The 25557-nt window shown below is 37.2% G+C and overlaps 1 protein-coding gene and 1 long non-coding RNA gene across 9 annotated transcripts in view; one reads left to right on the top strand and one right to left on the bottom strand.

The window, feature by feature from the left end:
- The window catches only part of LOC134650363 (uncharacterized), a 282213-nt gene extending 279618 nt beyond the window's left edge, over window positions 1–2595 (bottom strand). Inside the window, exon 1 of the long non-coding RNA XR_010097041.1 lies at window positions 2408–2595. This is a non-coding gene — a long non-coding RNA (uncharacterized LOC134650363). The remainder of the gene's footprint in view (window positions 1–2407) is intronic.
- Window positions 1–25557, top strand: part of LOC134650180 (uncharacterized) — a 207586-nt gene that overhangs the window by 177416 nt on the left and 4613 nt on the right. For 3 of the 8 annotated variants that reach the window (XM_063505087.1, XM_063505080.1, XM_063505079.1), the window contains 4 exons: window positions 6412–6579; window positions 10083–10148; window positions 10877–11005; window positions 14881–15023. In XM_063505087.1, coding sequence (XP_063361157.1) covers window positions 6412–6579; window positions 10083–10148; window positions 10877–11005; window positions 14881–15023 — 506 coding nt within the window. Of the gene's footprint in view, window positions 1–6411; window positions 6580–8077; window positions 8171–9385; window positions 9671–10082; window positions 10149–10876; window positions 11006–12501; window positions 12583–14880; window positions 15024–25557 lie in introns of those variants that run through there. The other 5 variants (XM_063505084.1, XM_063505083.1, XM_063505081.1 and 2 more) reach the window with 4 other exon arrangements.

The raw sequence follows: 25557 nt of genomic DNA, 5'->3' as shown, positions 1-25557 counted from the left end.
ACTATTTCTAAATATGTATTTATTTACACCGTAACAAATGAACCGAAAGTAGTATCTCTTTAGAAATTTTAAGTATTTTGTGTAAGTGCATTATCGAGTTTTATAAAATTAAGCTTTAATTAATGTATCTTATTGATAGTCTAAAAAGCAATATTAACTTTTAGAAAGTTGGCGAGGCACCTAGTTTATAAATTTTATGGCTAAATCATAAAAATGAGGTTCGTTAATGTCTAATTCGTAATAATATAGTTAGCGATTACCGTCGTTCTGATGGTAGCCACATAACTGCGATTAACCTCGAAAATGGCATTATAAAGAAATACGTTTTTTGCTGGTACCTCGCACCGACCCGTACGAACTGTTGCTCGGCCGTGACTTGAGGTTCGGCGAACCACAATTTTGACCCCTTGATTTCAAAAAGGTCTCAAGGTCCTGAGATATTAAAGAAAAATGTAGCATTCTATTACTTGAGCTTGGAAAACTTACATGCGAAGCATTTTCTTTGTTTTCTTGTCGACACCCATTCTTTACAAAACTTGATGTCGTACAGAAAATAATGCTACTTTTTATTGTAGTTTATTTTACTTCGATTGAGCGTATCGCCTTCTTCAAATTAAAAAAAGGAAACTGAAAACTAAAACAAAATTGTAGTACATATTTTCATTTATGTAAGTTTAGGGTTACTTCAACATGGTGTACTTAATTAAATTTTAAATTGTTTGTTTAAGAAACACATCTTGAACTCTTTTTTTTATCACTGTAATAGGTACCTAATCAGTAGATAGTGTTTAACTTTTTTTTTGTATGAGGAGAGAAAATTGCGTCTCTCTTGCGAAATCTCTGATTACAATACATAGAAGGTAGCATCCTATAGAAGTGGTCTACGCGTGCCTCCGTGAGGGACAAAACATACGCAATGTGACGCTATGATTGGTCGAATTTATTTGTTATGGTGGGCAACAAATCAATTCGACCAATCATCCATACTAATTTACGGCGGGGAATAAAAAAAAGTGAGACTGTGACAAGGACAAACAATAATAGGGGTGCATTACATTTTTTATAATTACTTTTTATATATTATAGTTTGATACATCGTTATTTCGAATAACGTAATGAATGGCATACTACCGTAATACCTAATTAACGGTACACATAAGGTTATTATTGGTATAATGCTCATAAGGTATATTTACACTTCATCTAATATACATTGCCATAATGATTACATACTCTAAAGCATATTATTTGTTATAACACGTGATATCGCATAATTATTTGTGTGGCATAATAGTTGCATGACATAAATGGGTTAGGTTAGGTTGGAACGGCGACTCCACACAAACGAATAACTACCTAGCAAAAGGAGGGTTAGGTTAGGTTAGAACTTTGACCCTCAGTAGAATGAAATATCTAGCAAAAAAGTGGTTTAGGTTAGGTTAGGTTTGAACTGCAGCCCCCGCAGAATCCAAAACCATGAAAAAATTGGTTAGGTTAGGTTAGTACTGCGACCCCCGAGAATAAAATATGTAGCAAAAGAAGTAGGATCCATAAAAGACGTAACTAGAAATTCAATATTTTATAAAAAAAAAATGCAGCATGCACAAAACAATAATTAAAAAATCTTTGGTCACTCTTATCTAAGAGTATCTACATATTATGTTGGTTTTTGTTTGACAAAAAATGTTATACAATATATGTATTTATACTTGATAAAATTGTATAAAGTATTACGTTATAAAAAATATAATTTAACAAATGTCGTTATAGCACATGTGTATATATTATTTAAAAATTATATTACAATAGGTATTACATCAATGACAGTTTAGATAAAATCACAATATAACAAAGGAAATGTACAATAAAAATTACATTATAACATATAATAATATATCAAATGGCGTTATAACAAATGTATGATAGTTTTTTTATAATTATATGAAGCATTACACACCCCAATAATAGCGCTTTCGCTGCTACTCCTACTGAAAGATACATAAGTCTATCCCGTTCTGTCAGTTATCCTCACCACTCATGCCCAATCCAGTTTAATACTATGTAGATTCATGTTACAATATCAACCATTTGGACTTATACTTGTTATGTTTTTACAAAGGGATATCGGAACTTTTGTACCAAATTACAATGTCTTTCTAACCTCGAATAAGGTTTTATCAGCAATGTTATCGGTGTGACCCAGAAAGCATCTTTTGTAAGCACTTTTCAGGGCATGAAAGGCTTTCATAGTATGTTGGTTAGAATGCTAATCTCTTGGGGCCCGATTCGGATTTTGAAATAGACATCTGTTAGATATCTTTTAGACATCGCCAAGATACGATAACGATATGTTTAAGATCTAACCTGTCAAATTTGACATTTGCGCGATTCTGGAGATATCTTGAACGATTTCCACAAGATATGGCTTAGAGATCCAATTCACATCTAATAGATATCTAACTCTATCTAACGTAAAAGTGACATTGGTTGCCCGAATTGCGCTGCAAAAGAGAACTAGTTGATATCTAAACTATAACGTATCTAGAATGGATCTAGTACGTGTCGTCTCTTGTGAATATCTTGAAGTTCGAATAAGGCAGTTGATTCCTAGTGTCGATGAATTGTAGTGTTGGGTCACAGTGAATCGCGCAACATTTTATTGAAGCAAATTCGCGAAAATCGTATAAAGGAAGCTTTCATTAGTAATACTTTTTATGGGTAGAAAAGCGATAGTTTACGTGACTGACACCATGAATCGTAATGACTGACTTAATGATTCATTCATTTGTCTAAAAAAAGGTTTAGGTATCGAATAACGGGTAATGGGCTTGTATGTATGTATGTCACTTTATTGCACATTTATAAACAGGTTTACATAATGTAACGGACAAAACATAATAATAATAAAAATGTTATGTACAAAGGCGAACTTATCCCTAAAAGGGTAAAGGGTCAAGAGTTGGGTTGTGTTTATGTTCTATAATTTTTTTCATAAATTTCTACGTTAAGCGCTAGCTTTGCAGTTACCTATCTACTTTGTCGGGAGAAGTAACGAGCCATTTAAGTATAGGTCAATGCGTAAAATAGTACTTTATGCAACCGTTGTTTAAGAGAGGCCAAAAAAGGCGAGTGGCGTGAGTAACAATTTGACGCGAAGCCGAAAATTGTTAATAAAGACGCCAGGAGTATTGTTTGACTCAGTTAGACAACGTTGCATACAATACTTTTTCTACGACCAAGCACTTACTTTGAAATAAATTTGTAAATTTTACAAGTAACAAAAATGGAGGGAAAGGGCGGAAAAAGAATGAATGAAATAAAAAAATGTCTATGGTTCACTTATTTGTCAGAGATGACATTTCAAATAAGGTTGGCAACAATGTATTTCATTCAATATTTTTTAAGTGGTCATCACACGAAGTAGAATAAGTGCCAAAAAGATACTGCGTGTATGCACAAACGCTTTTCTGGGGAATAGACTAAAGACTTGTCTTAACAACTATAAGGTAGGGTTTTAAAGGTGCACGACTCTTTATATGACAAATAAAAGTACGGGAGTAGAAAAACATACATTAAATTGCATAGCATAGTGAGTTAAGAGTTGATACTGAATTTAATGAATTTCGAATGAATAATGAAGTTCGTGGTAGAACAAAATGTAGAATTGTCACATTGATTGTGCCTTTCACAGGTCAGGCCTTTTGTCTCATACCGTTGAACCGAAAACCGATAAGGAACTTTCAATACGTTCGACTCAGTGACGATGTAAGTTAATGCTCATGTGGAAAACGTTTTAGTAAAGGTGATTTTTTGACCAAATTCATAAATTACTTCAGTTATCTTTATACATATTAAGTACAGCAAAAGTGGCAAGGCTCCTGTAAAACTCGATTATGAATTTTATGACAATTGTACATCTTAGCCTACAGAAGTCTCGGATAGTATGGCGGTATTATACATTTGGTTGTCTATTTATGTAATACCAAAACTGGCTTCGTTGTTATGTATTTGTGAAACAAGATCAATTTTTTAATTTTCAATTAACTTATAATTGCCATTAAAACAAGTTGAATCAATCCTTTGGACCTAAGAAATACATAAATTCAGTGAGCGACAATGGTCTGTCGTTAGCCTAATGATCTTTCCTGCAATTAGCGGCTTGAGCTTTATTGATATTTAAATGCATATAACCTTGGTCTCAACCTCAACAGAGGATCAGCGATTACGACTGATGCTTGATGGTCTGGGGGTGATTGTAGTTAATGAACGGCATGGATCTACGGCAAATTGTGCTCTCCGTAACAAGGTAAACAACATGTCAAATGGAAGGGAAGGGAATGATCAATATAGACTGTTTTTTACTGATAACGGACCTACACAAATATTAGAGATACCTACCGTACGCTTTACACACTTAAAAATCGGTTATGATACACACAGGCAAATGCACGAAAATAAAACAGTAACTTTACTCGGATAAATAATAGAACTTGCTCTCACCAAAAGACGATTAGTATAAGTAGTAACCGTGAAAGATGAATGGGAATCTAAATCTAAAATTTCTTGTAAGTTTCCGCTTGTTCTTACTCGGGTCGTGACCCTTTGCTCTTAAAATTTATCCGTGTCGTCAACCCGCCCTAGATTTCTGTCCATTATCCTATGTCAGACTAATAATTCAGTTGGGTACCTATCTCTATTACGACGGGATATTTCCTTTTTCCTTTTCCTCAACTTGGCTCTATTATTCGGTCGACTAACCTATGTCTGCTTCTGATAATTCTGGCTATGACACTTACGGGTTCAGACTTAAAGCTTAAGTCATCCGCATTAATAGCAATACTATTTAATCCTAATTGTTACTAACCATTATGGGCCATTGTTGTCTTTTAAATAAATAAATTGAATTGAATTGAATATAAAAATTAGTGTCCGACCGAAACATCTTTTTTTGCCGAAACCGAAACCGAAACCGAATGTTCGGCTTTGGCTCTAGTTTCGGCCGAAACCGAAACCGAAACTTTTGTAGACTTGTTAAAATCGTTGAAAAAATGTCATAAAGCCGCTTTTACACACATATTATGGGGCTGTCAACAGCCAATGTCCTTGAAATTGATGTTACTTAAGCAGTTTTTTATGAAAATTACTAGAGTTAGACCAAGATAATTCTGCAACGATTTTGATAAGTTGATAACACACGCAGTGCAAGTGTTATTTTAAACGTCAAAACTTCTATGAAATTATGACGTATAAAGAACATTTGCACTAGTTGCACTGCGTATGCTATCAAAATCATTGCAGAATTTTGTTGGTCTAACTCTATTCATTCACCAGTCAAGCTAACATGAAGACACAGGGTCAACTAAAAACGCGAGCGCAGCGAGCGCGAAATTTTTTGTTAACAATATCGCAAGGCCGGGTACCGATCTTCACCTGGGCCGAAAAGTCCGAAGTGCCCCATTGAGGCGAACTTTCATGCGAAGTCAAAGCCGTGCTTAAGGCTTAAGGATAAGTAGTTGAGCACAGACTCCAACCAATGTCCATTGTATTCAAAAGCGAGACCGCAGGCCGAGCATGGCGCAGCGAGGCCAAACGCTAAGCTGAAGTAGAGGACATGTGGAACACAAACCAATGGTAAATTGAGGTAAAAAAAAAGTGAGGCTAGTTTTCTTATTATTATCTTGCCCAGGGCCCAGTAACATGCGACAGTGCTATCTCATTCACTTATAGGTATTGACAGCTTCTTAAGACTGCGTCAACCGTCCAGTGACGCCCTCATTAGTGGAATTGTGTTTTATAATAAACCAATTAATGTCTGTACCTAATATACATGAATCAGTATATGTAGGTATTAATATTGTTGTCCTACTTATTCCCCAACTTTTGGTCTTTGTCCGAAGTACCATTTCGTAAGTTTCGGCCCGGCCGAAAGGTTCGGCCGTTTTTTGGCCGAAACCGAAACTACAGCCGAAACATGATTTTTTGGCCGAAACTGGCCGAAACCGAAACCGAAACCGAACCTTCGGTCGGACACTAATAAAAATCCATACTAATATTATAAATGCGAAAGTGTGTCTGTCTATCTGTCTGTCTGTCTGTTACCTCTTCACGCTTAAACCGTTGAACCGATTTAGTTGAAATTTAGTATAGAAATAGTTTGAGTCCCGGGGAAGGACATAGTCATAGGGTATTTTTTTTATCCCAGAAGTCATCCTTTAAGGGGGTGAAAAGGGGGTGGAAGTTTGTACGGGGAATCGATAAAAAGCAGATTGGATCAAAAATAAGCTACCCAAATTACTAACACCATACGGACGAAGTCGCGGGCAAAAGCTGGTATAGTATAAAAATTGGAAACAAAACCATCAGATCTGTAGGGAATCGGTGCGATAAATGCGATAACTTGTTCTCCCCCAGGGCATACGCGTCAGGGGCTCCGCTGTCGCCTGTGCAAGCTCAACGTGCACGCGGACTGCATGCCGCAGGTCGGCAAGTGTCAGACGAAGTCCCGCCTGCTGCGCCGGCAGAAGAGCACCTCGGAGATCGAGTCCCACCGTGTGCAGGAGGCCGCTTTCGATGAAGATAGTAAGCATTCGCTTTTGAAAAGAACTTATTATAAATATATATGATACGATCTGCCCGATTTGACCAAACAGCAAATACCTACGAGTAAGACTTCATTTGTAGTCTAACGTCAAAATTGTGAAGTGTATAATGTAATTAAAAGCCATTCTTGTTTGGTTAGATTAAAACTAAAAAGAAAGGAGGATGGGCAGATTTGTATGGACACTGGCCTATGAACCAATAAGAATAAGCAACATACCATTGGAAAGGTTTTTTTATATACTCCATTATTTTGTATGACGAGACTTGTCAAATCTCTATTAAATTATACAACGGGACTTAATCGCGTATCTAAGTTTTAAGATGTGTAAAAATCGTGAAAGTTTAAATCAGTGTTGTCAAATCTCTGTTAAAAAAAATTATATGACACAAAAAAACATAAGAAAACGAATAAAAAACTAAAATATCGTGACACCAAATCATCCACAATAACAAAACCTTAATGATCTAGCTGCGACACAGGAACTTAGTATCGAAAAAAAACTATACAGTCACGTTTAAAGTGACTTTAAACACACTTTCACAGCAAAAACTAGTGTGAGTTTAAACTTTAAACTCACACTAGTTTTTGCTGTGATAACTTTTTTCACCGCACCGACCGCTAAGCTTAAGTGGGACTGGGCTGGACATGTCTGCCGCATGCACCCAGAAAGGTGGGCCAAAATGGTTACTGAGTGGGACCCACGGAACACAATAGACGGTGCAGGCCGGAGTTCAGGCAGACCGAAAAGGAGATGGCGGGACGACTTGGACGCATTCTACCCCAAATGGTGGGAAAATGCCGATGACAGGGTCGAGTGGAAAAAACGAGGGGAGGCCTTTGCCCAGCAGTGGGACACCAAAATAGGCTAGAGAAAAAAAAAACTTTTTTCACACAAAGATTTGGGACTATCTGCCATAGTAAAAGTATTAGAACTTAGAATAAGCCATCCAGTGACATATTGCTTGTCCTTATTGATCATTAGGCCAATTTGCCCACCCTCCTTTGTGAGGGAACAAAAAATGGATTCTGTGTTTTGTTTGTTGAAACCTTCGAATGACCTAAGCTTGAGGATTTAGACTACTGTAGACCGTTATCGTTTAAGTTAAGACGATCATATTTCAAGATGGTTTTACTAGACTTACAGAGCGCATAATTTATTTTTAACTAAATACACAAAGAAATAATGTTGAAAAAATACTACGAGATGCAGACTTATCTATTTTATATTCTATACTAATTCTAACCCAGATTAGACTTTCAGAACCAATGGTAAGTATATTACCTAGTTAGGCAAATTATTTTACTGTTATCTCTATAACTATGATTGGCTAAACAGATCTCGAAGGTATAGCTTTATGCGACATAACATCCACATACTTAATATGCTTACACTATCATAAAGCTTGCCAAGCTACACTTCATGCGACACTGCTACTGTAAAATTCTAGTTGAAGCTAACTTCACGTTATTCACCAGTGGACGGGTGGCTACCGGGACAGAGGCTCACCAAAATCTCCTTCAAGGGATCGGTCGAGTTCGATGATGATTTTGATAGCTACTATGACGAGGGTACAGTATGATCTGAACTGTTAGGAGTGACCCCTCTGCACCTTATTGAGCCGAGCATTAAGAACATTAACATTCCAAATATATTACCACAAATAGGTTTACCACAAACATTGATACCCACTAACAAATAATACTGTTCCAGTCTAAAACACATGTGTTATTATAACTGTCGAGTTTCATGTCATTCCGGTCGATCACGATCACAATCTGTCTCTAACCGCATTTCGCTCGATGCTCAGAGGAGGAAGTGGATCAGACCTACCAAGTTCTGAAGCGAGCCAACGAAATCGCGAAGCCGGGCGGCGGGGGCCCGGTAGTGCGCGTGTCGGCGGCGCCCGAGGAGGCGCCCGCGCGCTCGCCGGCGCGGCCGGCCGTGGGCCTGGCCGGGCTGGCCGTGGCGCCGCAGCCCGTCGCCTCCAGCTCAGGTCTGCGCCGCACCCGAGCTCGCTCGCTTCTCCGCTCGAGCCGCGCCGTAGGCCGCCGGCCGCCGCGCCGCCGCGCCGCTACGCTCCGGCGAGGCGCGCGACGGCCGAACGGCAGCTTCACTCAGATTATCACTCGTTTTCAGTAGTGTCGACTTCTTTTTGCACGCATTTGATATAGTCGCGGGCGCAAGCGGGGGGGTTGCGGGGTGTCGGGCGCGGTACTGAGCGGTGCTTGTCGTAGGCGGCGCGCGGCCCGACGGCGGCATGCGGCGGCGCCTGTTCGCCGGCGTCAAGAGTTTGTCCATGTGGGGTTCGCGCTCACGCCGCTGCTCGCCGCAGCACCGGTCCATTTCTCTGCCGGAAAGTATGCGCCCACGGCTGCCGTAGCGCATCGTTCTATCACTGTCTCACAGCTGCGAAATGAGCTTTGTTTGTCCCGTCCTCTAAGTGGATTACAGTGCCTCGTATCCGATGTGTGTTCGATCGTCATTTATGTTATAACTTATGTATTTTTATTTTTCGTTTGCTGTGTTAGTTTAGTCATAAATAGGCAAAGCTCGGCAATACACTTTAGATGCTTGTACCCGTACTTTACAGGATTGATCGTCTCACAAAAAGTCAGATAATTAAGACATTAATTCAAACTCTCCAAATTTAACCACCTTTATACCTAACCGTTATTAATTTTATTTGCATTTGTGTACAATTAACCCCTTATTATTTAATTACAATTTATTTTATGGTTTGTTTTGTTTATTTATTTTGTTTTGTTTGCCCGTTGTCTTTGCAGAATCGGAGGAGACGACTTCCCGGCCTTTCGGACAGCCTCTTTGTTTCACAAACGAAAACGGCGATCCTCCGCCCTCCATCCTTAAGTCCAGCGGCAGCGTGCGCAAGAAAAAATGATCCCTTAACTCTCGACCCGCGGAGATCAGACAATTTAGACATATCGCGTAGGCGACAGTCCCGACCTAACTCTCAGCCGCTTCTCGGACGCACTTATTACAAACCCCGAAGCGCCCCGCGTACTGTGATATGTATATTGTTACTTGTTACAATAAAAATCAGAACTGAGCAGCTTACTTTTATTCTGGTAACCCGCAGATGAGTGGTGCATGGCTTGGCGGCGCGCTCACGAATGCATGCGTTTTATATCGTCGATACACATCTGACACAATACCGCTAACTTACTTCTTTTACTTACGCACGAAGAAATATACAGTCGAGGACTCGAAAATTGCTTTTTTTTTTCGAGATCAGAGTAACTCACCTCACGCTACCAGCGGAGTATCTAGTTCGACACTCATTATTTGACTAACCAATCGACTAACATTTATTTCCGTTGGCTATCTTAACACCTTCCTAATCACTATTTTTGTTCGTTTCGCAACCTTTACATTTACTTCTTTACAGGGCAGTACGGAGGTATTCAGTTAACTCAGTAGTTGATCAATTATAGACGGTTGCTGTTTACTTTGTCCATACAGGGTCGATGAAGAACTCGAAGAGTGCCCAAATGTTGAGGCAGGCCGACCGCGCCAGTCCATTACCTGGTACCGACAATGACATCGTATCTAAGCGATTCCCTGTAGATTGACTTCTCTGTTCATTCGAAGATTCGTTGCATCAGCGAGCATTTTGCTACCTCATCCGAAGCCATATTTGTTTGTTTCTATCCAATGAACGCTGCTGATGACGGGCCGATTAATAGATTTCATTCACTGTTTAGTAGGGCTATGATTGCGCCGCAACCATAGTCCGTTCAAGTAGGATGCTTTCATACGTAAAAACCGTAGAAAACTAGAGTAGAATAGTCCTTAGGTGCAGTAGTGCTCAACTAACAATAAGGCAGGGTTTTGATACGTTTTCTTTATTTTCTATTCTCAATCTTTCTCTCTCCTCTTATTCTTACATCATTTTAGATATTTAGAATTATTTGCTACGCTTACGCACATTTTTTAAATTGTTGTATTTTACTATTTTATATTATATTTGTTGCTTATCGTGTGATATTTTTAATACACTTTTACATCTTTCAATTGTCACAAATTGCATTTAAAATGTTAAGTGTTAACTGTAATACATACTTATTATATCATTATTTATCAAACCATAAAATAATCCCATAACCAAATATGCCCCACTTACTAATAACCACAACACATTAGCAATTGTTGTTTGAATATCTTTAAACCTACTCAAAACCCCTTTATTCACTGTAACGCTAGTTTACCCCAGCGTCTCAAAGGGTAAGTGTGCTCATCATGCGTGACTGTTATAGCGCCGCACTCGCCGAGACGTCAAAAGTTGAACCTTAGAATGAAGAGCCTGTCGCTGGATTCTCCGGAGTGCGGTGAACTGCGGCGGCGACCCGGGAGAGACCAGCCCTCGCAAAGCAGCCGCGTCCTCTGTACGCACACCGAGTACTATTAACCCGGGTCCAACAAACCAGAACGACGTCTCTTACATACATATCCTCTGAATCAAGCAGGAGAGGTGAAAGTAACGACATACTTTGTTTTGCACTAAGAATATTAAGAACTTTATACCTTTATGAATCCGATCTGTCAACACAATACTGTTGCGTAAAAGAGACTATTGGATTACCCTTGGTTTTAATGCCTTCAGTACAAATTATACATCCTCATGCCTTCCTGGTCTTAATATTCTAAGATTTAATTGTTGTCGTGCTCTCGACGGCAGAAATAATCTCGGCTTTTAGCCACATTATGCAGTTTCAGGGGAAATGTAAAGTATGCTTAATGTTGCCAACTGCAAATCAAGGATTCCTTACAAGTAGTTTTCATAGAAACTATAAATGAAGTTTCTATAGTTGCTTGCATAAGTCTCGTTTAAGTCAGAACTTGGCACGAAATCATCAGTACTTTGTTCTTTTAAAGAAATGAATATAACAAAATGGAGCCTTTTACATTCTGAATCAATTTCGCATACCTAATAGATCGATTTATTTTAATTTAAACAAATGTTTTAATCCTATCTTCCAGTAACTGAAGTTATTTGATTTCTTTCAAACCCATGCAAAAGAACAAAACTGATTCTAATTATAATTATAGACAAATTATTTGTCTAGGCGTTTCCTATTAGACTAAACTTATGCTGGTAACTAAATTTGTATACTAAGGGTAACTGTTTCAAAATACTTGTTTATATCCGCTTTTGCTTTCAAACCTGCCTATGGTTGCAAACAGGCGTACAAACTTGACGTTACTTGTGATGGTAGTTTTGGACTCGGGCAATGTATAAATGTACCTAGGTACATAAATGTCAACCAAGCTATGTTTTCGCACAAGCGATTTTATCCTTACAGATTTCCCTCTAGCTTGGCTTATGTGCGTGTGTATAGAACTTAATGACTGTTGTGCTGTTTAGATATACTACTATGTGGTGTTATTGGACGTTTTTACAAGGTGATTCACGAAATTGTACGTTAAGAGTTGTGTTACTGCGTACACACTATGGATGGACGAAATAAGCTTTGCAATAATGTTATATTGATGATAATCGATCATGAGCAAATTGTAATCAACGAGAAAATAAATCTTATTATATTAGAAATACGAAAACAATTGTATTTTACGGAACGATAAATGTACTTACATTTTAATCATCGCATTCAGATAATTATCTAAAATTTAATTGAGGTGTGTTTTACATTATTGCCACCCCAACCCAATTTACCTTTCCGTAAAACATTTTCGGGTTGGCTGTGATTAAACTTAAATCATAAACCCTCGTTGATCGAACTTATTCATCACTGCCATACGATCATCATCATCACACCTTTATGTAATTTTATATGATTTGTCACTTATATATCTGTAATTTCTACACAACTTACAAATTTGGTTTAACGGCATGTCATTTTGATTCTTGTTTTGGTTCTAGGTGCGAGCAAGGCACTTTGCACGAGGCATGGCTTTACTAGGATTAATAAGCATATGATACATAATTATACCACACGATCGTGTACGTTAGTTTCCTAGTTATTGCCATAGAGAAAAAAATACATAGAGTGCTCACTCCATACATCAGTTTTAGTACCAAAAAGACTATTAGCATCAAGCATCGAGTAGCGGAACTATCAGTAGGTACTGCTACATCTATTGTCAAGTAGCAGTACTGATAGTTTCGCTACTCGATGCTAGATGTAGACACTCTTGTCTTACTATATTTCTCTATGTTATTGCTTGTAAAAGTAGGTCGATGGGCGACATCTAGTCAATATTTATCAGATTGCCCGATAAAAACAAATTAAATTTAAAATTTAAGCTGCTAGAAAAGTTTATAGTTAGACCAAGATAAGTCTGCTACGATTTTGATAGCACACGCAGTGCGTTATTTATACGTCATAATTGACGTTTAAAATAACACTTGCACTGCGTTTGCTATCAAAATCGTTGCAAATTTTGTTTGGTCTAACTCTAGTACAATTTTTAAATTGCTTGCGTAGAAAAAGTACTAAATCATGGCTTGTGTGTTTTAACTCTAGAGCGATCAACTGATAAGATGAAAAACTGCCCAATAACTACATACTGTGCGTACAATATGGCAGTATAGTTTTTTCTTTTTTATTTATTAAATAGTATAGGTATAAACCCTATCAGTATCATAAACAAAAGCTTTTAAAATTTGTGTATGTAAAAAATCTGAGAGGTGTTTTCTTAACGACTAATAATTGAAGATTCCGATATTAGTCTGCTCATAATATAATACGAGAAAAAATCTCGTAGCAACCACTTCCCATCCAATAGCAATAAAGAAAATATCAGAACATATTGACTCATTACACTGGTATAATATAAAACCCGAGTCAAGGATGAAAGTATTCATTACCGGTCGGCTATCGATTTACTGATACAACATTGTTTTTCCATTGTACAATAGATTGATAAGCATCGTAATCTCATAAGACACTCAAGTTTTATAACCTTACATATTAAGCACCGCATATGCATCCTATTCCACTTACATATAAAAAATTGTTACACAGATGCTGAAAAGCCAATATTGTCTCTCCTGTTCCTAGAATTTTATAACACTAGAATACCTGGTACCTACTTAATTATTTGATGCGCAAAAAAAAATCGATCCTGACTTAAATCAGGACTTAAGCTAGCCTGTTGGGGCCGTCGCTTTCTAAGAAATATCTAGCAGTGAGAGTTATGTATAACACGATAAACTATAAAAGTATTAATCATCATATAATCGTAGGTACAGTAGAAAAAAATCTAGAACAGGAAAGACAAATTAGCACTTATTATACATTATGTAAGTATTTATTTACTGACCAGAGCTTGTTTACGGGATCCACGTGTACCTTTAATTCGAATTTAATAAAACATTTTGCAAAGAACTCGTTATAACTTAAGTTCTCAGCATGAACAAGTCCTTTAGAGACTTCAATTCCCAATCCTCTTGTTACTGCGGAGCTGCGTACTTCTTGAAACTTGGATCAAATTCTGAAAATATTCAAAAACGTGTAATGTAAATAAGCTCTAATTAATGATCGCCACGCTTTAAGTGTCTTGAATAAAAAACAACGTGTTGATATTTTACTGAAACACCCTGACAAATGCCAATCGTAAATTTGCAAAAAACTATTTTTTTGTTTCTTTGATTCTATTAGTATATTTGAACGATAATTTGTATGGATTAGATTGGCAAATCATTCAAATCAATAACAATGTTTAAATAAAAAATCAGCATAGTGTTTTAACCCATGTATGAAGTATCAATACTGATACTGAAACAAGACAAGTGCCAACCAATTTCTTTTCAAATTAAAATTTCGTTATGACGATATAAATTCTTAATTGAAAGTGAATTTGGATGTCACTCTAATTGTTTTAGTATGAGTATTGACACTTCATCTGAGTGCTAACATCACTGCCCATTTAATAAACTATGCCCAGTTGCACAGAAAATTCTCGAAAGAAACAAAGAAATCTTTGCCTTAATTTTCAAGTAACATGAACCAAAAGATTTCAGCCAGGACCAATTTTAATCTAAACTGTATAGTCTGTTTTCTTTAGTAAATATGAAGTTCTGGCCATAGGAAATAAGTGTGGAATAGTGTACTTATTTGTATTTTTCATAGAAAATGAGTGGCATACTTTATAGTTAAAAAAACAGACTATAATACGTTAAGGTCTGTGCAACTGTTGATCTAACTAGCACAACTTGGTGCGAAAGAGTAACAGCAAGAATAGCATGAAAAAGTTGTGCTAATGCAAGCGGTTCTTGATTATAGCATCTGAATTATAGCACCATCATCGCCGGTGCATAGCAGGCGGCTGTTGAGCGCTCGCGGGGGAAGGATGAGCAGCGTGGAACTGCCCGATGAGCCTGACAAGAGCCTGTCATCGAACAGTGCGAGCCCTTGCCCGTCGCCAGTCAAGCAGACTAGTGTAAGTATAATTGGTATAGAAGCGGTGAGGTATTTGACGATCCTGGCGCAGCTTGCTAAATTATACATAGATACATACATACATATAATCACGCCTATTTCCCGGAGGGGTAGGCAGAGACCACGGATTTCCACTTGCTACGATCCTGACATACCTGTAAAGATGTAGTGACAACAATTGAGAAAGGTATGTTGGGATGGTTTGGACACGTGGAAAGAATGAGTGAAAGAAGGCTGACAAAGAAAGTGTATAAGGGAGAAGTAGAAGAGGGAGTTGGAAGGGGCAGATCTAGGTGGACTCTCTCCGATCAGATCGGGGAAATCCTGAAGAAAAGCCAGGTCAAGAGCTCCCTAAACCGGCGAGCGTGTATGAGGAATGTTATGAAAGTAACGGAAGCGAAAGAGGTATGCATAATTATACAAATAGCAAAAGCGGAAAAAAGGCAAATAAGGTAAATGCAGGTATTAACGCCCCCCTTAAGGCTATTTTAGAATCGACCATAGTTTTTAAGTATACAGGTTGCCCTCAAGTATACTTTTAAATTTTTATATGCTAATATTATGTTTATAAAAGGTAATTACAAAGCTACCTGTACCTAAATAAAGGATTATGATGTAAAAATTAATTTATAAAGTTACTGAGTCGATTGTTACTATTGCCGACCCATAATAATGGCTGTGAAGCTATTAACGATTTTTAAGCAGCTATTTCCGATCGTGATAAGCTGATAAGAGAAAGTATGTGCCCAGCAGTGAAACTAATATATATATTCATACATATATGTATATATCTAGGCAGGTGTGGTGACATAGTTTCCATAGTGAATTATTTTAAAAATTTCTAACACTTTATAAGGTAAATATTTTATATTTCCAATATGAACGAAAATTTCTAGGAATTTTCACGCATTGCTTAGTTTGGGGAGATTGATCTGTGTCAGTTTGAGTGTGTGTATTTATAATAATGGGTACCTATCGTGTCACAAGAGTAAGTATAAAATTAAATTATATATCTACGATCGGTAATAGCTTCTTATAGTTACTACTATTACCGATTCCTTTGAATCGGTGATAAAATAAGTAATTTTACAGCGTTAAAATAAGAAAACTAGATGATGAAGTGTATGTCGGTAATAGATTTTTAAAAAGACTAATTGTTTGAGTTTATTCGGGTCCATAAAAATACTTGTGTTGGTATATTATGATAATATAAAATAACGCAAAAATTAAACATTACGTTGTGGCCGTTACCGACTTACGGATCGTTGATAGCTGCTACAACTAAAAGTGGTGATGCTATCACCGTTCTATTTTAATTTAAAGTTTTATGGTTTTCAATGTATTTTTTTAGATAAATTGTGATGTTAAAACAAGAATTTATAATTGAATTGATACATTTAGTAATAAAAGGTAAAGTACAGTAGTCAATTATTTCAATAAATGTCTTAAGCAGAAAAGTCACGTACTTACTTGAAAGTTCAAGCGCCAGTACTACATAACCTGCGTCCACGCTACCCGCGCCGTAATTGACGTAATTTATCTTTTTTTCGAACCACCACTCAAAATAACGTTAACCTACCCGATACCCAAGGAACAAACGCTTGTAGAAGTCTACCTACCTACCGCTGAAATGGTTCTGGTATCGAAAATACATCTAATTACCTAAATAGATCGGTAATACCTGCAGTTTTTCGAGGGGTCGTTAATAGCTGCGTTTACCTTAGACGATTTCCCGATTTAAATTTTCACGATACCTAATAACTTGTCTTCGAACGGCGTAAGTACTTGCCGGTATTCAAAATTCAAAAAAATATTCTGCAAGTAGGACTCAGGGGCTCTTTTACAAGTCAATATAACATTTACAGTGACATGATAAATATAATTTATTTATTCAAGAAAAATCTCTAGTTATATATGTAAGAAATCCGCAACGCAGGCTTCGTCCGGTGGCTTGGTGGCAACATGCTTCGTCCCAAACATACCAAGGATGATATCCGCAACAGGCTTCGTCATTATAAAATCTAAGTTAAACACATGATACATCTCTAACATGATAAATTACATAGTAACATTTATACAACAGCCAGTACCTGAGTAAAAATTACATTATATAATCTTAAAATTAATAATTACTACAATATAACAGACATTGTATAGTCTCTGGCTGTATATGTTTAAAGTGTCATTGTCACAAAATTTGGAGATGTAAAATATTGCAGTCAAACTTTACTAGGTACACTCGTATTACATTACTCTTCATAGTCGCAAATTAATATGTAGCTTAATAGCCAGTATCATTATCTGAAATAAATGAAGAATTAATTAAAATACTCTTAGTTGTTCAGTCAATCACAAACGGGCACACATCGACCTAATATAATAATTTAATAGACATCAGCGGGCTTAGCACGGGCGTATCATATTGCACGTGGTATGATACGTTGTCTTCTAACGTTATTGGTAAATTTGTCATATCGCTGAGCATGGCCCCGAGCTACGATAAGCCTACCACGTCGATATTGAATAAAGTTATCGACTATCATACGATAGTGACCACGACTGTCTATGCGTAGAGCTTATGAAAAATCTATTCAATGGCTGCCCTTATTCATATGTCGGACGTGTGTCGGACATAGTTTGAACATGAATAGTCAATTTTATTACTACACTTCCAAATTGAAAAGTGTTTAAATGAGTGACAGCTTTATACAAATTGACCTACATTATAACATGCACGGATAATCGTGTTTGACAATTGAGTCAATTGACAATAATTTGACATTGACAAGCATCGCGTACGCGCGTGATCAGTGAAAATATCAGAATACAAACCAAGTTGAAGAAAAATACTGATTTGCTGTGAAATCTAAAGAAAATGCCACGCATAATGTAAGTTTCTCTAAAAACCAATAATTTATTTACAGAAAAAGTTATAATTCGTTTGATCATAACTGATTTTGTCATGAATATGTTTTTCAGTCGATGCATTAACGCAGAAGAAAATGCTAGCAAAATATATAACTCAGCATCCCCTGTTCGCCTACAGGGAGTACAGGGAGGACCATGAGCCTCTCGGAAGCCAGAGATAAGTGCAGTGCTGCATACAAGTTCTATGAGAGCACGATCCGTACAGATCAGTGGCATCAGTGGCAGCAGGCATGGAAGTCGGTAAGTACTATGCTAATAATTAATACAGATCAACCTCATCTAAAACTAAGCAAAGTTTGTAGTATGGACACAAGAAACATCCATAACTTAGCATTACTTAAAACATTCAGTGCCAGCGCGAGCTACGCGCTACGAGTGTAGCCGATAACACGGGAAAAACCGTATGTAGCAAAAAGCGCCTACGAACAGTGAACTCCCCTAGTGAGTCGCTGGCAGTTAATGTGTTAATGTTTGTTGTTTATCTTGTTGATATTAGCCCAAATCCAGTTTCTAACTACCGTTGCAGGTAGGGTCATCAAGTCATCACTGAATACAATTTAGCTGTTAAATGTGTCAATTATCTATAAATTCTATTTTTATTGTCAGACTTGTCGTTAATTGAGCTGCAAAGTTAGAAAAATCAATGTGGCAGCAACCCAGGCTCCGCTAGCAGTGAGCGGTAACTCAACCAATTACCGGGAGAACTGGCTTGTCTAAAATGGATCCAGAAGAATCAAGGATTGGAGATGTAAGTACACCTTTCTTAAACTAAAATCATGAAGAGTTTATTGTGCCATTTAAAACTATTGACACTGATCTTCTACTATGACTATGTTCTACTAAGTGACAAAAGTTTGTTAAAAACTGTTCTATGACTACTATAATTGCATGAAGTTGTCATGGCAACAATGGATGTTGTAAAAGTTGATCCAACTGTAGATTAATTACCTAACTAGAAAGTTCTAGTTTGTTATACTTGTTTTTGGTAAACTAGAGTTAACAACATTGAAAGATACACTACTAAACTACCAATTGACATTTTTTTCACACTGCAGAAAAAGGTCATAATGATTGTAACAACAATTAAAAACTTTGGAACCCGTAGACCTCACTTTCAAAATTGTTTTTTTTTACCCTGTCTGAATATTGTAGAAGCTGGTTTTGTATGTAAGAATTCAAGTGTATTCACAAAAGAAAAACACCACCACACTTTGTGCCATGAATCTAAGACATAAGGATAAAATATTATTAATATTTAATTTTTATGTACAGTCTAACTGCACAGGTAAAAAGGCATTCGACTGCAGTTTCCAAACCGGCTTTACCTGTGCAGTTGAACTGTACAGTGTACATGCTAAACTGCGCAGGCATAGCCTAGTGTGTATTGCCAGCAGTTTAATTGAAAGATTTAAGTAGGTACTCTTATTTTAAATGTTTTCATTTGCAATACCCTAAGTGGTTTGATTGTATACGTGACAATGGGAAGAATTATGATTTTAGCAGCCTATGTATGTAGGTATGTATGTATGTGTGTGGGTATGTTTGTGTCGTGTATTACCCTAGCATAAAAGCTTAACTACTGAGACAAATATTGTTGAATAAGATGTTCATTGGTATGTTTTTATGCCGCAGGTGGCATAGACTACACTTTAATACATAATAGGTACTCTTTAATAAAATAATAATAACAAAAATGCTTTATATAACGGATTAATAGTTACTGGAACAAAATTTAATTTATTTTCAGTCGAAACGAAATCGGACCAATGAAACTATAAAATCCCCCTGACTTAAAAACGACAGCTTTCTAAAAATGACTTTAATTTCTTATAATTTGCAAATGAACCTCTGTACTAGCCTGCGCCACTATAGAATCATGACCTCATCTAATCTATTTGTTTCTGTTTCAGTCATAACATATTGGAGGACACTCAAGTTATCGAGGACACGATAGAAATTAACTAAAATCTGCAGCGTCAATTATTTAATGACTTATTTAGAAAAGGGATAGTCATAATATTTAGCTATAGAACGAGAGAGTGCGGCAAAAAAAAGTTCTGACTTTCTGCCTGGAACACACTTCTCAGCAGGCACGTCCATGCATTTCGAAGTCAATAGTAAAAGTGTTTATTTGTTAAGCATATGTAGGTGAAACTATTACAGTGGTATTTAAAAGGTTTTTTCTAACAAACCTTTAAGTTGCAATGTATCAAGTACATATTACAAGATAAATTAGACCCCACGTCTCTTTATTCGATTGAGCTAAAACTTAATATACATTATTTAAGTTGGGTGATAACTGATAACGCAATATTATGGTACCACCGAATATCTGATGATGGACGCAGGATGTGGTCAAAGAAACTCTTTGATATATATAAAGCAACCTAATTTGTGTTTGGGTTTATTAGAAATTGTTTTTATGAATAGGTATTAATTGCCTGTTAAGGCCCCAGTACACAATGCGCCATTCTGGGGGACGCATTTATGCGTTAGAGGGAGCAAGTGATATTGCTATCTCATTCTACCGCATGGCTGCGTCCCTTGGTTTGGCCGGCGATGGCCCATTGTGTACAGGGGCCTTTATAGTCGGCAATAAAAACTTTTATCAAAAATATCATTTTTATTTGACAAGATATGTACTTACCACCTTATTCATAAAACTTTACGGACCTGATTTAGTTAAATAATTTTTTATCCCTTTCTTTCAAATACATAAGGAGCCGGTCTACCTAGCTTTATTTGACGTTCATAAGCGCATTGTAATTATGCCTACTTGAATAAACTATCTTTTATCTTATCTTTATCTAAGTCAAAATGACAGATAAAGACAAACGATTCATAGCTAATTCAGGGCAGTAACACTTTTATGAATAATGCCACTAGGCTAAGCGTATTATGAGACGCAGGCGACGCAGTTCATGCAGCGCAGCACAGAGCAGATTTTGTAAAGTATGGAACGTCCTTACTCTGGAGTGTGCGTACCTAAAGGACGTTCTATACTTTACAAAAATCGCTCTGTGCTGCGCTGCGTGACCTACGTCGCCTGCGTCTCAGCATACGCTTAAGTTTCCGTCACACAGACGCGTTTCCCGGGCGGGGCGTGAGCGTTTTATATGTAAAAGCGGCGCGCCCCGCTAACGCCCCGCCCGGAAAACGCGCCTGTGTGACGAAGCCTTTAGCCTTACGGCTTGGCCATGACATTGCTCGACTGGCTTCGGCTAAGGCGACAGCCATAGGTTGTAGCGAGACACAGCGATCGGACCTTTCGTTCCCATCTAGCCTTCCCTGCCTTAGCCGGAGCTAGTCGCGCAATGTGGCCAACGCGTTAGTATTTTTATAGTTTACCCCGCGACATCATTAGTAGTTTGTTTCAGTTCTTATAAATTGAAATAGATGTCATACACTAAAGATAAAGTGATCAAGTCCACCGGTGGCCAAGGCTGGAAACGAGGCAGGGTACGCGGCTAACGTCCCAAATTCTCTTATGTAAGTACATATATATGTTTTGACGACCGGTCTGGTCTAATGGGTAGTCCCTGCCTGTGAAGCCGCGGTCCTGGTTCGAATCCCGGTAAGGGCATTAATTTGTGTGATGAGCACAGATATTTGTTCCCGAGTCATGGATGTTTTCTATGTATTTAAGTATTTGTATATTATATATATATTAGTCTAAGAGCTAGCCACGGAAATAGGTACTTATGCAATTTATAGAGCAACGAAATCCCTCTAGTTAGTGGGCCATACTATCATTATTAATTAATCCAGCATGGCAGCAGTTCAGCGGTGGGTGTGTGAGTGGATGGGCAACAAAGGGGTTGTAAAATGATATCATAGCTAATTATATATTTAACTCAAATATAACAATGCCAGGCGTTTTATTTGGGGGAATAGTAGTGTCAGGTGATGAAAGTACACAAACCACTTGAGCGCCTGCAGGAAGACCATGAGCAAATTGCACCTGACTCACAATTGCTTCACGCATAGTTGTATATGTCTTCTACTTTTTCTTAACACATACCTAGGCGTAATCGAACAGAGTAGTAGGTACTATTATTTATTCTGTGACAGAGTACAAAAAGTACGATTGCGAAAAGTACGAGTGGATTATATACGTAAAGCAAAAACGCCTGGCATTGTTATATTTGAATTAAATACATAATTAGCTATAATATCACACCAAACACAGAGCTCTATAAATTGCACACCTTCAATTGATTTTACAACTCCGTTGTTGCCCAACCACTCTCACACCCACCGCTGAACTGCTGCCAGGCGACCGGATTAATTAATAATGATAGTATGGCACACTAACTAGAGGGATTACGTTGCTCTATAAATTGCATAAGTACCTATTTCCGTGGCTAACTCTCCGGTTATATCGTTGTCTGAGTACTCTGAGTGTGTCTGAGACCAAAACACTTTTTCCCTTTTCAGGTCATTACTATGTATATACATTACGGCCCTCGCTCCGAGCCGTTCCTGGTGCAAAAGCTGCCCATAGTAATCTAGCGTTGAAAAGTTGCTAGCATCATGGGCACTTTCGCACCGGGGACGACAATTAATGATTTGTTTGTATACCATAATTTAATGTGAAAATAAACTTGGTTTATCTTTTTGGCAATAGTTGTGTTATTTACCCATTTATAATATTCTCTCCAGCAGCACAGAGCCGATATTGTTAAGAGCCCATCAACGTGCACACTAGCGCCACTGCTAAATAATCGTGATTATTTAAATTTAACGTCAGGTATTTAAAAAAGGGGGCCGCTACGTAAGTACGTACTGTATTTTGTATTTGGGGCATTATCTATGAAAAGGGACCTTATTGTCGATGGCGCTTACATCGCGCGGCATTATATTTATATCGGAGCATCTTTAATAATGACGTAAGCGCCATCGACAATAAGGTCCCTTTTCATAGATTCCGTCACATTTAAGTACCTCTTGAATACATCAAACTAGTTTTTATGTTGCTGGATTCTTCAATCTATGCGTCCAAAGTTAAAACGGCCGTTTTTGTTTTAAGTTCATAGATCGGCGAATCCAGCAACATAAAACTAGTTTGATGTATTCAAAAGTTACTTTAATACTATGTAGATACAATACGTAGCGGACCCCTTTAAAAAAATCTTTCGTTAAATTTAAATTATCACGATTATTTAGCAGTGGCGCTAGTGTGCACGTTGACGGGCTCTTAACTTACCTAGTAAACGTAGTAAACATAGAAGACTGACAACAGTGCCAACGTCGCGAGAATATTGACATTGTTGTTAATGAATTTAACATAGTTTTATAAAATTTAACATTAATTATTAGAGTATTAAACTCTGTCTGACCGTAGTTATAGTTACTAAAGTAGGTAGACTTATAGCATAATAGAGCATTTAGGAATATTCTTATTTAACCTTTTGACCGCCACAGACTAACTAGATGCGTCTTTAAATAAGAACGTGCTTAAAATGCTTTAATTATACTATAGTGTATATATATGAAAGTCGGATTAAATACGTTTAGAAGCTATAAGTGACAGATTTTGTACGCTAAAATGAAAAATAAGAATAAGCGACACCTACATGCGGGGAATGCTGTTTTGTATGAAGATTGACCATAGAAAAATAGGTAAATAGATTAGGTAGGTATTTGTGTGATAGTAAAACATAGTTGGTTATAGGCGAAATAAGTATTTATTAAGCTGGCTCGCACGCGCACATTCTCAAGAGCCCATCAACGTGCACACTAGCGCCACTGCTAAATAATCATGATTATTTCAATTTAACGAAAGATATTTAAAAAAAGGGGGCCGCTACGTACTGTATCTTGTATTAAAGTACCTTGTGAATATATCAAACTAGTTTCTATGTTGCTGAATTCGTCAATCTATAAACTCAAAACAAAAACGGCCGTTTTAACTTGGACGCATAGATTGACGAATCCAGCAACATAGAAACTAGTTTGATGTACGAGTATGCAAAAGGTACTTTAATACAAGATACAATGCGTAGCGGCCCCCTTTTTTAAATATATTTCGTTAAATTGAAATAATCACGATTACTTAGCAGTGGCGCTAGTGTGCAGGTTGATGGGCTCTTAACAACAGCCGGTTTTGTGCATGATGCTTAGGAAGTCCTCGGGGAGCGCCTTCCTTAATTTCCCCCTGTATCCACGAGAAGTTTTCTGGAAGAAAAATAAGGAAATAAGTAACAGCAGGTTCATGTGGCAGCTATGAATGAAATATTTTCACATGAGTGCAGGCTATTTGCACCCAAAATATAGCTACTAGTAACTAATCGACGGGAACGACCATTTCGGGGAATAATATCCATTGGTTTTTATATATATTATCCGCTAGTTTTTATATATATGTATTATCCATTGGAGTCTCGTGAAGAGCAATATGAACGCTTACTGATGCACACCAAAAATATGAAAGTTAAGATTTGTCCTAGACTCGAGGTTGCTGCTTGCTGCGCATTCCGCTAGTCATCAAGCAATAGGCCTGTATTTTTTTTTGAATAAAAATATGACTAAGTATGTTTGTCAACAATGCAGCACATTAGAACTAGAACTGGATGCCTTAGTTAAACCTTAAATGCATTCCCAGATTATGATATGATATGATTTATTTATCTCACAATATACAATTTCACTTAAAATTACACATGGTAGATTTTCAGGAATTTATATTGTGATTGTCATTTTTTTTCACATAATGAATAATTGAATATGAAGAATAACAGTATGTATCCTAGACCCAGTAACTACTTAACATAACTATCAAACAATAGTTACCTATCTCATTGCACAATACAGCCACACTCATACTTATTCAAAAAAGTTACTAAGACACGCCTAGTGGAACGTCACAGTTTTTTATATCTAGTAAGTACTTAATTCAGTGCTCAAAAGAACTTACCTTCTGTGTGCAAGTTGCTCGAGAAAGGTATTGACTTACAGTAGTCTGGCCTATGGACAAGCCATCATCTTGACTAGTCCCGCGTTGGTAGTTGCCATCAGCTACCAGTATTACAGCTAATACTGTTAAAACCTAAAACAAATAAGAACATAGATGTAATATTTTCAAGTACCTAGGTAACTAGACTTTCCCCTTTAGGTTAGGATATGAATGTTGAGGTAAAAAGTGGCTTAAATAAGTAACCTCTGTTAGTAAGTTAGTAGCATAAGTATAAGATTGTGCAACAGAATATCTTAACATACTAATTTTTACAATTATAATATGAGATAGTATTTAAGAGTTTAGTAGCATTGTCATTGAGACGCCTGTCTTACATGGAATACATATTAACTTTAAAGAAACACTACAATTTTATTAAGCTTTACCTTTAAGGTGTTTTGGTAATCCATCACCGTTTTGAGACTCTGCGTTAAGTTCGGCACATAAATGCACTGCACACTCCTTACACTCTGTAAATATGCCGAAACTCTTCGTCTGGCATATCAAACGGGTTGCAAGCGTTTCTTAAAGCTATGCACGAGATTTTTCGACGCTTTGTTTCTTCAACAGCAGCCGCGAGTAGGAATATTAAAATTTGACTTCCCTGCAAATAAAATATTGACTATATTATATAAAGCGGAACATTGTAACT

This window comes from Cydia amplana, chromosome 8 (genome assembly GCF_948474715.1).
Source record: "Cydia amplana chromosome 8, ilCydAmpl1.1, whole genome shotgun sequence".
NCBI lineage: Eukaryota > Metazoa > Arthropoda > Insecta > Lepidoptera > Tortricidae > Cydia > Cydia amplana.
Note: the sequence above shows the minus strand (reverse complement) of the source record. Positions and strands in the feature narration are given on the sequence as shown.